The 16,420-nt window shown below is 32.9% G+C and overlaps 1 protein-coding gene across 2 annotated transcripts in view; it reads right to left on the bottom strand.

Moving 5' to 3' along the window:
* The window catches only part of RpI135 (RNA polymerase I subunit Rpl135), a 45,167-nt gene extending 38,729 nt beyond the window's left edge, over positions 1–6,438 (bottom strand). Inside the window, exons 1-8 of one of the 2 annotated variants that reach the window (XM_011051221.2) lie at positions 6,391–6,438; positions 2,514–2,846; positions 2,107–2,346; positions 1,702–2,024; positions 1,373–1,632; positions 1,047–1,289; positions 625–902; positions 246–443 (exon numbers count right to left, since the gene is read on the bottom strand). In XM_011051221.2, the coding sequence (XP_011049523.1) occupies positions 246–443; positions 625–902; positions 1,047–1,289; positions 1,373–1,632; positions 1,702–2,024; positions 2,107–2,346; positions 2,514–2,846; positions 6,391–6,423 (1,908 nt within the window). In that variant the 5' untranslated portion in view covers positions 6,424–6,438. Of the gene's footprint in view, positions 1–245; positions 444–624; positions 903–1,046; positions 1,290–1,372; positions 1,633–1,701; positions 2,025–2,106; positions 2,347–2,513; positions 2,847–4,528; positions 4,772–6,390 lie in introns of those variants that run through there. The other variant, XM_011051220.2, reaches the window with a different exon arrangement.
* Positions 6,439–16,420: the final 9,982 nt, after the last annotated feature.

Here is a 16,420-nt window from a genome sequence, read left to right as displayed (position 1 = left end):
AGATTTTTATTCGGTTTTGACATAAGATTTCATACTTTTGGAGTAAGATTTACTCCAAAAAGGAAGTGATATTTTTTTTCCTTTGGAATAAATCTCACAAAAAAAAAAAGAGTGAAAGTCTGCTGCTCTTATTCAAAAGTGCAAATTTTTTCACTCTTTTCCAATAGTGATAATAATTTAAGTTTTTTTAAATAAGAGACTTCAAGAAATTTAGAGAGCAAATATAAAATTGTGTATATACTTACTCCTTCATATGCTTCTTGAGGGTTCACACAAATTTCCATGTAAATTTGCTCAAACGTTCCTATAAGTTCAATCTTCTGCATAGCTAAATTTATTACTGGTCTCATCATTCTAGCAGCATTAGTAAATAAGAATAATCCCGGATACTGAGCTGGAACATTTTTCTTTGGCACAAATGCAATCTCCAATGTTGACGGTATCTAAAGAAAAAATATTTCAGATACCCAATGGTTATAAATCAAACCAGTGGCGCGATTCCGTAACTGTCTTTACATGCCTATCGACAATTGTTGGTGTCGTTGCGCAGATATTTTATATGGTGAAAAAGTTGCACAACGACGCCGGAATCGCGCCCTAGGAAGCATTACGTTGATAACTCACTTCTCGACTCTTTATTTTAAGCAATCTCAGTTTGTATACTACTTTATTAATAATTTTGTCCTCAATCAATCCAATTAATTTTCCATCTAACATTACATTATACGAATTTTTCCAATCATCCGCGATAGATAACGGAATCATTCCAAGATCTACTAATACTGCAGGTATCGCGGCTTTCAGTTTTGGATCTGCATGTTTTGTGATGATACAATTCATTGTCAAGTGATTGAGTAATCCGCATGGAGCACCATCCGGTGTATGAATCGGACAAATAAATCCTATAAACAGATCATAATTATTTAGTTTAATATATGTATATTAAAAATCTTGATAAGCTGAAATATACAGAGTGTACTAAACCATTATGGGAGCTGGTAGAGTGGATTAAATTATTGTAAAATTACACTAAAGTTTGTAATTACCCCATGCATCAGGCAACAATTGTCTTGCTTCAGTAGTCCTCATTTCTTGGAAGAATGCGCCTCTATGTATCGCGCGAAAATGACTCATATAACGCATCCGATTGATATTTTCCACAACAATTGTAAGACCAGTGGTTTGCATGAGTCCCAGGCCACTAGATGACCTTACACTTCCAGTAGATAAAAAATATTCCATTTGTGAGTCAATGTTGCTTCGAAATTTAGTGACGTTCAACATTTCCTCTGAATAAATATTTCAAAAAAATTAGTTAAATATATTTGGTTTAATTTTTTCATAACATCAACAATACAAATAAAATACTTACGTATACTTAAGGAGTATCTATTACCAGCACTCTTGTCACGTTTGAGAATATGATGTTTAAGTCCTACTAGCCACGAATATAATTTCTCTTTAAGAACTTGGAGATACAAATGTCCACCTAATAAACACTCTTGCATCATTACAGCGTCCGCACCTTCAACGGCGCATTTATTATTCGCAAGAGTGAACAGTTTTTTAGTCATAAAAACAAGTAAATGGAACTTATCGATAGGTTCATCAAGATGAATAGAGATACAATATCTATGACAAAATGTAATAATATAGAGAACACATAACACAACAAGAAAAATTAATAAGATCCAAACTTACTTAATGATGTAATCACAAACATCTATATCAGTCGCATCTGTAGGCAATTCGGAGAATTTGACTTTAAACATCTTTCCTATGTAAGCTTTACATTGTTCATGCCAGTGTAGACCTTCTTCATGCACTGCACGTAACATATTTATGATACTGTTATTGTAATAAAGATCATCTTCGCATCCAGCGATTAATGCTTTGTAAATATATAAATCAGTTACGTCTATCAAACATTTTAATATCAATATTAATGGCACAAAATATGTAGCTTTCTTATATGTAAATGCAAGTTTTGCAGACCCATCTGTCACAAAGTGCAGTGTATTGTTCTGTAAAGATATATACTGGTAACATATGACATGTGAGAAGACAAAAAAAAATAATGTAAACAAATTCTATTCAGATATATACAATGGAAGAGTTGTCCTCCCGAACACTTCGCAGAAGAATACCCAACTCACTGAAATGGTCACCACGACCTTTCCAAGTTGGTCTCTTGACAGCAATGGGATAGTTTCGTCTCGTCATTATTAACATACGTATAAGTCGCTCTAAACCTCTGATTATGAAGTATCCACCCCATTCTTGTTCATGTTCACCATGAGCGATTAATTCTTCGGGGTTCATATTGTTCAAGTTACATCGATTAGACTAAAAAATATCGTATTTTTGTAAAAAGAGAGAGAGAGAGAGAGAGAGAGAGAGAGAGAGAATCATAATTTAAATAAAAATATTTACTCAAAATGCAATCATATAAAATAGTAAGTGCTGAAGGCTCAACAAATGATGACAGTCAGATTATTATATTTAGTTTTTACCTTGACCATGATTGGAACTTCTCCTAAATCTTTTTCAAGAGGTTCTTGCTCTTTACCATTGACAGACCACCCGAGTCTTGCTATTATTTTACCCTTGTAAGTAGAACCTCTTTGTCGACATTCTGTCGGATATATTTTACATGTTTTCACACCAATTGTACTAGAAGGAATAGTGGGCTTATAGATATGTACATCATCCATCCAAAGAACTACCTTGTCACTGTTAGTAAGAGTTAAATATACTGGTGTACAATCTTTTAAACTGTAAAAAAGGCCATCCTCCAGCATATAATTAAAGGAATCAATATGAGGCACACCTAGAGATTGCAATAGCTGAAACAAATAAATTGATTGATATAATGTTCTGCTCTAAAAGTATCTTATCAAGGCATTTTTCTTATAATAAGCATTGAATTCTATAGCTTTTCTTTTCAACAATAAGTACAGATTGTATTCTAATATCTTGATATAAATTCATAAATATATCCAAATAAAGATGAAAATATTAAACATTAATAATAACATATTTTTAGGAAAAATTTTATTAACACGTCAGACTTAAAATTTATTATTTCTGCTTTTATTAATGTAACATAATATAATTAATTTAATATACGACAATAGATCTATTTTTTTATTCCTGCAATGAAACTTCCTTTCTCATTAAACTTTTTTCACTTTCGTCAAATATTAAACATGTATACAGGGTATCCTGTAATTCACCCAACAACGCTCGTGAATAGGTAGAGCTAACTAAACTGAGTCGAAAAGTCTTCTAGCATTTTGCAGTTTTCATAATAGTTAACAAGATATTAATTACTAAAAATTGTCGAATATTAGTCTTCAATAATTTTATTCTCAAATACTATCAACTTACAGAAAAACTGTAAGAAACAAAAATTGTTTATTTCTTCTCATAAAGTTCTGAGAATTTTTTCAGAATTTTTTTATCAATTTTTTTGAGGCCAACCGCCGCGTTTTTTTGGCCAGATTCTTTCGTTTTGAGTGAAAATACATCGAATAAATGTATTTTTATTAAGATTTAATAAAATCTTAATAAGTAGAGGGGGGAGGGGGGATTATTCTAAATAATTACCCAGACTTTTTATTAATCTTTTAATATTAGTAGACATTATTTTATATAACTTTATTTTATGAAAAACATATAAGAGAAGATATTTCAAGTCACGTTATATATACATATATTGATCCATGTACAGAACACGTACTTTCCATTTATACTCAAATTAATGAGTTCACTACTTGCTTACTTTGGCAAAAAGTTATCATATATCAACATAGATTCATAATCTTATTTTGAAGTGAGTTTATGAGACTCACTGAGGCCCAATTGCATCAACATTATTTTGATTTTAAGCAACACTTAAAACTCTTTCTGTCTCTGTCTCTTTTTGGCTTTAAAACAAGATAGTTTTAAGTCTCGCTTAAAATCAAAGTGATTAGTGCAAAACTCATAGCAAATTCGGTGATTTGCACTACACTAGATCAGTGCTAAAAGCTACTTTGAAATTAGCAAAATTAAATATAAAAGTATATAAATATTTTAAACGATTAACTATCTACTAATGATATTGTCATTATTTGACAAAATATTTATATATATATAATTATATATATAATTTAACAAAATATGTGTATCATTTCATTGTCAAAGTTGATTATATTGTATCACTGCATTGAGATAGTTTACATAAAGCAGCTTTTAATATGCACTGATCCAGTGTAATGCAAGTAATCGAATTCACCATCAGTTAAATCTCAATTGTCAGAATGCAAAAGAAACGAGCATTCAAATGAGTTATAACGTAAGTGAGAATTATCACAAGTGAGAATCGATGTAAATGGAAAGCAACTTTTATTTCTGAAATTCTATAATATGAAATTCTATAACATAAATTATAGCATGTTAGCGCGCTATATCGTTATGGAGCGTTCTGAATATGGGCTATTAACTCTAACGTCTATAACTTACATATCAATTTGAACGTACTAACCTCATTCTGTTTGTCAGGCGGTTTGCCGAAATTCGGCGATGTGTTCGTCAATTTTGGTTCAATCAACATATTTAACAAACCCGTTACGAACTACAGATTACGGTTTCTTCCAAAAATACTCTACTTTCATTTACAAACGTAACCGTCGTATTCTTAAAATTTTCAATTTTTGAAAAACATTATGTAAACGACATAACCAAAGAGATAGACAAGGACTGCGTTCGGAAATATACACTAGTGTGCCACTAAAAGCTTAAACACAATAGGCACAGGCAACAGAGAATAACGAGTTGTCCAATCAGAGCTCTAATGTATAAATTTGATATTATTGTATTGTATTGTATTGGGTCATCTAAAAAGTATCCGCGGTACTTTGTCACTAGATATACGACCATCAACACACATCTAGTGACAAAAAACCGCGGATACTTTTTAGATGATTCAATATTTATATCCCAGAGCTCTGATTGGATGGCTCGTTCCTTGTTGCCTGTGCCTATTGCCTGTGCCTATTGTGTTTAAGCCTTAAACCGTTCGGAAATACTCGTGCGTACTCGGTATGTACTAATATGAGATCGTTCGGAAACGTCGAGAGAGTCACACCGAGTGCCACTAAACTACCCGTGCAAAAAGCAAGGGGAGCGGTGTGAGTCGGTGTGTTATGGCCACAGCACAGACTTGCATAACGCATAATACATAAGGGAATTGATTAATCGAAATTCTTCTTTTACTTCTTGGAATAGAAGAAAAGGACAATTTTCTTTTTATATTGCTTTCTTTTTATATTGCTCTGCCTTTAATAATATTTTTCGCACATTATATTGGGTCATCTATTATATTGGGTCATCTAAAAAGTATCCGCGGTTTTTTGTCATTAGATGTGTTGACCATCAACATCATCTAGTGACAAAAAACCGCGGATACTTTTTAGATGACCCAATATAATAGATTATTTGTATTATTCTTGAAACTGTATTATTCTTCAGACAGGTGCTTTCTATATAACTGTTATGTGTTTCACGGGTTTTCTACATCCATTCTTGGAATGCCAATGTTTCGTGAACCCTATTCGTGATACTGTATCAGGCTGCTCCTCGTCCTGATGAAGTGGACTGCAAGGCGAAACGTTGGCATTCCAAGAATGGATCTAGACACGAGAAAACCCGCAAAACACATAACAATTAGATTATTTGTATAAATATTGTAAAATTGTATGTGTCCAGTATTTAGAACAAAACTAACTGTTCTAAGATCGACAATAAGCCTCACAGGAACTAATAGATCTTTGGACGATGAAGCAACATCCAGCATCTAATGTTTTATATTACTGGTGTCAATTTTCTTTAAGGATTTACAATAATACGACCAGTTACAATCAGAATATGGTTAGTTATCAACCCTGTTATACTGATTCTACAATGAATCGATAGTCGGAAGTCTTAGTCGATAAAATTGACCAATAACCAACTTGACTAGAGAAGACTAACGCTGATTGATCAAATTCATCGATTAAGATTAATAGACTTTCTACAATGAGCCATAAGTCAGAAATCAGAAGTCAGAAACTTGATTACTGTGATTGGTTCATTTCTAACTTGTGACTTATAATATATGATCTATGGCTTATTGTAGAATAGAATTATGTGATGTAGATAAGGGTGAAATCATACGGTCTGGAATAGGATTGTGGAATACAGAATGCTTTTGTAATAAACCGTCGTATTTTAAGAGGTTAAAATAATTTGATGCTGATTGATATGATGGAATTGCATAATGTCGAGACGAATGAAGCAGAATGACAAAATCTGAGTGCATAAATATACAATAGATACCAATAAAAAAAACAATGATGCATTACGTACGATTTCAATGTGTCCTTTTCCGTACTTTTCCATCACCAATTTTGTGTGCTATGTTCACACGATGAGAAAAAATGATAGTAAATGTATTAAAGCAGTTCAAAAAATTGTCACGAAATTGTAAATATTAATTGTAAAACATTAAATACTACAACAGTGATAATTGTTTTTACAATTTGAAAAATTATATTTTATTTTAATAAGCAAATTAGTAACATGAAGTTAGTAGTTTTTAAATTATATTCATTGTTGAATATATCTTTGACGCACCATGTGAACATAGCACTCAAAACTTGCATGATGGAAAAGTGCGGAATAGCGTTGATTGGTTTCTTCAATGACGCATTCGCTATTCTGCAACATCAAATGCAGAATGATTGTTTCAATGACGCATTCTCTATTCCGCAATCCTATTCCGCACTGTGTGATTTCAACACCCAGAACAAAGAATAAGAATTTCAACCTATCAGAAAGCATTATGGAATACACAGTTTCTGATAGGTTGAAATTCTTATTCTCTGTTTTCTGTCCTCTGTTCCTTTTATTATACGGAGCCCCTAAGACTACCGACTCATTGTAAAATCAGCATTATATTAACTTGAATTTTCACGATGAAAAATTTTATCATTATCTAAAGTCGATACAACAACATACAATTATCCGATACGATACGTCGGTAATCATGGAAGGAATGACTTATATTCCTTTTTTTTTACAATCATATACTGCCGTCGTTCCTCTTTACAATCATTCTTCCGTCTTTCTTCAACCGGTGAATTGTTTAGCTTGAGATTATAGGGTTAAACATGAGCGGTGAGATGAAATTGAGATGACACACACGCCACACGGAAGCTGTTCAGGAACACTTACCACCCAAAGACACACGATATCCCCACTACTTTTTCATTAAAGTCACCGAAACACACCAACGAGTGATGTTCCGAATGCAACTTAGATGCATGATCCAGAAGCATGATCGCTCAATTGCTTGTTTTCTGTTCCTGCACTAGAACTGCTGTAGAACTCTCTCTCTCGCTTTCGACAAATATCAAACGTATAACTATCTCTCACTTTAAGCTCTAAAAGTGTAGTGACTAGTTCAACTACAGAAAACAGACCTGAAGATTGCATTCAGTACTATGATCGCTCACTGAGCACTTAGTAAGCTCTTGTATATGTTTAATTCTAACAGAATATGCCAATCAGATGCAAGAGCTCACTGAGCGCTCAGTGAGCGGTCGTGCTTCTGAATGCACCCACTAAAGAGATTCCACTAATAAAAATAAACCGATTTTTCGTTTCGAATTAAATTTCGATTCTCGACACTCGCGGCACTTGTAAACCTGCACATTATGGATAGAGACCTCAGAGCCCCTATTCTTGAAAAGTATCGCATAAGAAAAATTAGGGAAATATTATACAATAGAATGCGTTACTTATACTATAGCTTTCTCTAGTTTTTTGTATGCGATACTTTTCAAGAATAAGGGTGCGATTACATATAGCGATACGCGGTACAGAAACTAACTAGGTAACTGTAAGAACCACGCAAACCGTACCACTTGCTTCTTTTCCCTTCTATTACATATATAGCACGGTAAGCGGCACAGGCTAATAAACTTTAATATGAATTTTTAAAAATATATTAACTTATTTCTATGCACATTTCATCACTTTTATTTTTTCAATGGATTTACTTAATAATTGCATTTAAATCAATTAATTCTATTAAAAAGTGCTTAGTAACATGAATTTGTCACTGACCTGTGCCGCTTATCGCGTACATGTAATAGAGGAGAAAAGAAGCAAGCGGCACAGTTTGCGTGGTTTCTATAATTATCTAGTTAGTTTCTGTACCGCGTACCACGTATCGCACTACATGTAATCGCATCCTGAGGCTGTATTCAGATTCCTCACCGGGTGGGTGATCGCTGGGTGACTGGGTAAGTGGGCGGAGCCTAGCGAAAAGTACCGGAGTAGTTTGGGAATCTGAACGCACTCTAAGACAAGAGTGTCCTACAGACAGTTACAGGGAATAGTAACGTAAATATTTGGTCATCTAAAAAGTATCCGCGATTTTTTGTCACTGGATGGTGTTGATGGTCAACACATTTTTAGATGACCCAATATATTAGATTTATTATGAATTACATATAATTAGCAAAAGGTAGTATAAAAGAAGGGCAAAGAGTCAATGACGTATATAAAAAATTATAATTCAGATAAAAAACTTAATACAAAAACAATTAAAATACAATAAAATAAAACAAACGTTTCAACTCCAATTGAGTCATTTTCAATGCCATCATACGATAATATAAATGTCGTTCTAAATTAAAAATTAATACATAATCTTACAATATTCTTAAAATTAACAAAAAATTCTTTCCTCTTTCTGTGTAATACGCTGTGAGTCATTTTTATCAAGAATTAGCAAAGTCATAAGAAAGTTCTTAGTAAATCTGTTAAAAATCCCATAATACACAACGAGAAAAAAATGTAAAATGTGGTCCATTTTGTGTACAGTAAAAAAGTCTTTTTTATTTTATAGGTTATTAAAGCAAATTCGCAAAAGTAACGAGCATCTGACTTAAACGATGTCACACAACGAAAATGATATAATTATATATAACTAAAATATATGTATATAATAATGATAAAAGATATAAGATAAATATCTTACCAATATCTAAGTCCCGACCTGTAAAACTTAATAGATGATTAACTACTTGGCTTCCTTTAAGTTAGAATAAAATCATGGTGCGGAAAAGGACTGCGGAATAGAGAATGCGTTATTGAAACAACCAATTAGCGCTATTCGGAATAACGCTGATTGGTTGCTTCTATGACGCATTCTTTATTCCGCAGTCGTTTTCGGCGTGATTTCACCCTTATGGTTTATACTGTTTATAACAGGCATAACTTGAAATTTAAATTTTCGTATAGATACACGTCAAATATGCTGGGATAGCAGGAAGTTTTTAATGCGCCACTACTACCCATTCCATCTGGCTCAAGAAACCAGGTGGTTTTTCCAGCTTTCTGAGTGGATAGAGTAGGAATCTGAACGTTCTACCTAAACGCCTAATAAAGGCACTTAAAAGGAATCTGAACACTTTCTGAGTGTCTGGGTGCACTCGGGTGGGGAATCTGAACGCAGCCTGAAGTACAATATACTGTATTTGACACTAACGCCATCATTGCGTTGGTACTGATTTTTTGCGATATGATTAGTTACGATAATAGTGACCTCTGACAGACTGAGCATCATTTTGTATAACACTGCTCTCCTGCTATTCACTTGGTCAACCAGAGAAGCAGTGTTGACAACTTAGCTATTTTCTGGCTAGATCTAGCTATTTTTTCTTCGATCTAGCTCGCAAAAATTGACTTAGCTATTAGCTATTAGCTATTTTTCTAGATATTTCTATGAAGATAATATAGAGCTAGCTATTTCTTATGATTTTGATTCTTGAAATTTTTTATTAGATATCGATCATCGTATGTTAAAATTTTCCAACGTAGCGAACATACCCAGAAAGATAAGCAATGAGAGCCTAGAGATGGCGGGCCAACCTACACTTTTCTACACTTATATTTTCAAGGACTCCTTTGACAAAAAGTACAGTACTTGAGGTTATGTATTGTATTGGATCATCTAAAAAGTATCCGCGGTTTTTTGTCACTAGATGTGTTGACCATCAAAAAACCGCGGATACTTTTTAGATGACCCAATATTTTCTATTATATGAACTAGAATTTTTTAAGTCCTGAGGAACTTTATATTGTATCTCGACATTATCATTTATCAAGAGCGCGCATATTTGTATTCTTCTCTTCTGGCATTCAACAGAATACATAGAGTATATATAGACTATAGATAAGTATAATAAGGTGTAATTGTAAAATATTGTTGTTACAACTTTAACACTAATTGCTTTACAATAATTGTTTTATTAATTAAAAGTAATATAAAAGGGTCTGTAGTAATAAGTAAAAGGTAGTATAAAAGAAGGGCAAAGAGCCAATGACGTATATAAAAAATTATAATTCAGATAAAAAACTTAATACAAAAACAATTAAAATACAATAAAATAAAACAAACGTTTCAACTCCAATTGAGTCATTTTCAATGCTATCATACGATAATATAAATATCGTTCTAAATTAAAAATTAATACATAATCTTATAATATTCTTAAAATTAATAAAAAATTCTTTCCTCTTTCTGTGTAATACGCTGTGAGTCATTTTTATCAAGAATTAGCAAAGTCATAAGAAAGTTCTTAGTAAATCTGTTAAAAGTCCCATAATACACAACGAGAAAAAAATGTAAAATGTGGTCCATTTTGTGGTACAGTAAAAAAGTCTTTTTTATTTTATAGGTTATTAAAGCAAATTCGCAAAAGTAACGAGCATCTGACTTAAACGATATCACACAACGAAAATCTTGTTTTAAAACGATGTTTTATTAATGTTTGGAAAAAGTACGACAGTACACCAAAAATTTAGAAAAGAATGATTGAAGCAAAATATTTTTGCAAATTGGCTTTTGGAATGTCCTGCCGATAAAACGAAAGTTCTTTGCAAATATTGCAAATGCGAAATCAAAGCAAAATTATACGACTTAATGCATCATGCAAAGACGAAGAAACATATCAAAACTATAGAACCATTTTCGTCATTTACATTCCATCAGGCAACATTGGATGTCAAAATAAAGATCCTAAAAGAATGCATATTATATCTACACTTTCAGTAGAATTTACTGAAATCAATCCAGTCAGGTTTTCATAAATATAGCTTATTTTTAGACGAACCTACTGATATAACTGTGAAAAAACTTTTAGCTGTTGGCATTAACTATTTTGATACTGATAAAGGAAAAATCATATCTATATTTTTGATATCAACATTAACAGAATTACTTTCATGTGATGTAGAAAATCTGTTACATTTAAAGAAACATTAAATAATTTCGGATTATTTTTAGAAAACTTAATGTGGTATTGCAACTGATTGTAGTACTATAATTGTAGTACTATAATTGGGATAAATAACGGTCTTTACAAAAGTTGAAAAAAGATGTTTTAAATTTAATTTTAATTAAATGTATTTGTCATTCGTTACAATTAGCAGTATCTCATGCAACAAATGATATATTACCTCCTCCAAATGATACATTACTGTATTTTAGAATATTTAGTTTCTGAAACTTATAACTGGTTTTCATGGTCATCTGCTAGAAAATATCAATATGATAAATTATATAAAACTCTTAATGAAGGAAAAGAACCAAAGAAAATTGTACAGGCTGCTAATACAAGATGGCTTTCAATTCTGAATCTGCATTATCCTTGATTTTAGATCAATATGTGGAACTAAAAACTCACTTTGAAATTACACGCATTTCAGAAAAATGCTATAATGCAGAGCTTTTATATAATATGCATAAAGATAAGACAAATTTATTATATTTATTATTTTTAAAATCTATTTTACAAAACATTCAACAAGTTAATAAAGCATTTAAAGCTAATAATGTAGATCCTCTAAAATTATTAAGGATCTTACCTTACTCATTAATAGTATTAGTAAAATGATAATACTTCCATCTTATAAAATAGATTCTATAAAAAATGATATTGAACCATTTCTAGATAATAATCCCTATTTAGGTTTTGGATTTGAGAATAAAATTAAATGTCTCAAAGAAGAAAAGAAAATTATTATCGAAAAAGAAACAAATATAAAATTTAGATGTAAAACCTTTTTATATAAACAAATAAAATAGATTACCTGATAATACTAACATTATGGAAAAAATTAATTTATTTTCAGTTGAAAATGTATTTAAACATAACAACTATCAATTACTTGTTTATTAACTGAAATGAATATCGATCCTTTACAGATTTCAGATAGAAATCGAATATAAAATTCACTTGATTAAATGGAATAACACACACCATACTGTACATTTTTGGGGAGAAGTTTATAAATATCGAGATGCTGTAAGGGAAAATCCTTTTAAAAACGTTGCAGAGATTATTATTTTTGGTACTTTGTGTCAAATGCAGAAGTTGAACATATCTTCAGCCAACTAAACCTTAGTAAAAAATAAAGTAAGAAATAAGTTAAGCCTTAATATGATAAATTCAATACTTTGTACACACTATGGCTTAAGAAGGCACGAAAAATGCTGCTGTGATTATGAATTACCGGAAAATATATTAAGATGAATTGATACTAACGACTTATCCCCAAAAATATGAGAATTTTAATTTAAACGATTTAGTATTCCACAAATGTTTTACTCAATTTAATTTAATCGATGTTTTAATTACATTATATTTTATTATATTATATATGTTTCTAAATGTGTTACTCATTACGATAATATATAATATATTACTTTGTTTATTTTATGATAATATCTATGCTCATGTGCAATTATAAGAACTTTTTCTATCAAATAAATTAGTATTTCTAATTATAATCATATTTTAAATATATATTTTCCTTAATTTTTAAAATCTATTATTTGGTTATTTTCCTTAATTTTTAAAATCTAACAATTATTTAGTTATTTCTGAAGTGTCGTCTAGCTTTTCTTTTTTTCGAGAGTTGGCAACACTGCAGACAAGGCTTATGAGGATTTAGTACAGGAGATCAAACATGGCATAGAGTTTGCTGCTCCCAACAAAGCTAAGCAACCGCGACAACGCTTCTTAGATGATCGGCGTAAACAGCCCCTTGATGGAACAATACTTGTTGCGATGCTGTTACAACGAGAAAACTTGCCACTGCGGAATATAAGCGCAATCTATCCTGGGAAAGTTATCTAGCTTATAAAAAACAATGCACCCACCAAAATTCTACACAGAGAAAAAAGACTTGGCTGGAAAAAATTCTGTAGTAGCTTTAACCATCGTACTCCTTCGGCTAGATTATGGTCCTTCGTCAACTCTTTTAAAAACAAAGACCTAAAGCAATGTATCACAGATCAACTTTTTTGATTTTGAGACTACTTGTCGCGATCAACAAGTTATGCCCTCCTTCTTGCCTACAATACAATTACCATTCTCTCCCGGATATGTTGACTGAAGACCGTAATAATCCTTCTAATCTCATCGTAGAAATGGATATTCCGATTTCAAGGGCCGAGATGGATATCACTATCAAGAAGTCAAAAATCGCTTCTGCCCCTGGTCTTGACCAAATCAGCAATCGTATCATTTCTATTCTTCCTGACCACTTCAAGGACGCCCTGGTGGAAATTTACAACGACTTTCTAAACATGGGTATTGTTCCATCTGATTGGAAGAAATCCTTGTTGTCCCTAAACCTTCCGGCAAGGGCGTCAGACCGATCTCACTACTTTCTTGTCTTTTCAAGACTATAGAAAGGATCATATACAACAGATTAAGATGGTATGTCGAGTCATATCTCATTCTTTCTGAATTTCAGTTCGGCTTTCGCCCAACTCGTTCGTGTGCGGATAATCTCATCACATTTTCTAATCGTATTCATGCTACTAACATTGCTGGCCTTTTTACTGTTTGCGTCTTTATCGACATAGCTGACGCGTTTAACAATGTTCAGCCTTCAATCCTTATAGAAACGCTAAGGGGTCTTGGTGTCCCTGCCAAGATGCAAATTTATCCAAAATTTGGTTATGGAAAGAGAACTCTATTTCATTAGGAATGGTAAGCTCAATAATCCTCTTACGAGGATTACAAGGGCACGCCTCAGAGTTCATCCTTCAGTCCAATTCTGTTTAATTTTTATCTATACGATATTGGAAACTGCCTAAGAAGTGGGTTTATTATCTTGATGTACGCTAATGACCTCGTGATATTTTCCTGAAACGCCAGTTTAAATGTGGCTATTGCTTCCATTCAAGAATCTCTCTTTCTACTTATTTGCACAATAAAGGTCTGAATATTTTGCCGTCTAAATCGCAGTGCATGGTGTTTTCGAGGGGTAGATCTGTTCTGGCGTTCCAACATCCGAGGATTGATAACCGAGACATTTCTGTTGTTGAGACCTGCAGATTTTTAGGTATTTTGTTTGACAGAAGGTTAACAGGTAAGACTCATCTCAAATATTTAATCGGTAAAAGTAGAAAAATCGTCAATATTATGTTTGCTTTATCTGGCGTATCGTGGGGTGCTCATCTCCAGTCTCTTGTAATTATCTATCGTGTTGTCTTTAGGGGATCTATTGATTATGGCAATCATGTCTTCCAATTCAGAGGGAATAAATCCGTTTTTAGTTGCTTAAAACGTCTGCAATGGAAAGCAATTCCCGCATAGCCCTTGGCTATAGACTCTCTACGCCTATTAACATTATGTTGGCTGAGGCACGTGAGCCTCCTCTACGCATTAGATTCAACTACTTGCGTCTAGATACTTATTTAAAATTTTTTCGAGGCATGATAGTCTGCCTATAGATAGTTTGGAACAGCTGGAAGCTGTTTCTATTATCTCTCGCATCAGAATCATGCATGTCAAAGCGTTCCTATTTTTAAGAAATACATTTCGCTAAAACACTTGAAAAACGATATTAAACGCTCAATGTTCCTGGCTCCTTTTCTATACCCATATTCTGTTTCTATAATCACTAGATTTCTCAAGCGTAGTGATTGGGATCGACGATGGCACCCCTAAGGAGTTCATTGTTAGCCGCTTTCAGGAATTTATACATCACGCACATCCGTAATTCTTATCTTCCCCCTTCTCAAAAACCCTAAGCTATGTCGTTTGCTTTTATCATTTCTCAAATCAAACAATTTCAACATTTAAAACTCCCCAGCCAGGCTCGCTTTCAAGATCCCTCTGGGAACTTTTGTTCCATGTATAGAGCTTGTGCTCCCCCTTTAACTCGAACGACTACTCTATGCTACATTCGAATGGCCTCCGGCGGCCATTTTCGATTCTGGCCATATTGACTTAGCTTGTAGTCGGGGCCACTCTACCAAGAAAGAAGAAGAAGGTAATAGTGACCACGAGAGGAATATAGCGCTAGGTTAGTAGTTGCAAGCGTGACATAACAACGTGCATCGAGCTCTGTACATGATTTTGAATCCCGTGAGTTCGAGTCCCTGTCTTCATTAAATAAAAGTGTTTCCTCATTTTAACGTGCTTATCCTTAATCCATTATTTCTCTTGTTTCTCGCCAAATATTGATCACTAAATTCCGTTACGGTTTCTTTAAGAGATTAACATCCTTATTAATAATCTCTCGCAACATTACTCTATATTACCTTAGTGAACTTGTCGCAAGATTCTCAATACGAGACCTGAAAGACATTTTTACAGCTTCAGAAATGGGATATCAAATGAATAAATTTTAAACCAATTTATTCAGAGGAATCCCAGAGAACGTAGACGGATTTTCAACAAATACTGAAAATTGGCATCATTTGTGTGGAGCGTCGATGTTCGAAAAAAAAAACATGTTCGTGTGTATTAGAACATTCAGTGTAATTGGCCGGTTTGCTTTTACTCTTTTCTCATCAAACGGCCTTCGTTGGTTAAGAGGACTTATCGCAATTTCATTACTAATGGTGGCTCCTTGTTGCTAAAGCACGCATTTGCGCGTGTGTTGTTTGAAGAAACAACGTCATATCTTATTAGCCGTTTCGCTTTCATTTGCCCGGCAACTCTTATTGGTGGAAAAATTCGACGCAGACAGTGAGACTGTTTTTGGCGTGGAGTTTGTTTTTCCTTTCGTGAGCGTGATTGTATGTATAGACTTTCGTGCGTTATATACATGATCTCCGAGTGACTTAAGTCTCAAAACTACATGATTTTTAATGTTTCATCAAGTTTTTGGACATTCTACTTAGCCTTCCTATCGCTATTAAGAAAAATGGATTGATTTCGGATGGAAGATATTACGATCAACTTGTTATTGAAGTAAATACGATTTGGTTCTACATTCTTCTCGAGCCAATCTTACAGATAATGTCTTATCTGGAGAAAAATGGACTTCAGAATTAGATCTTTCACGAAGCTTTTTCCGTTGA

The sequence above is a fragment of the Acromyrmex echinatior genome, chromosome 3 (assembly GCF_024713525.1).
Source record: "Acromyrmex echinatior isolate Ae372 chromosome 3, ASM2471352v2, whole genome shotgun sequence".
Taxonomy (NCBI): domain Eukaryota; kingdom Metazoa; phylum Arthropoda; class Insecta; order Hymenoptera; family Formicidae; genus Acromyrmex; species Acromyrmex echinatior.
The sequence above is the reverse complement of the archived record's forward strand: the minus strand, read 5'-3'. Positions and strand labels throughout refer to the sequence as shown.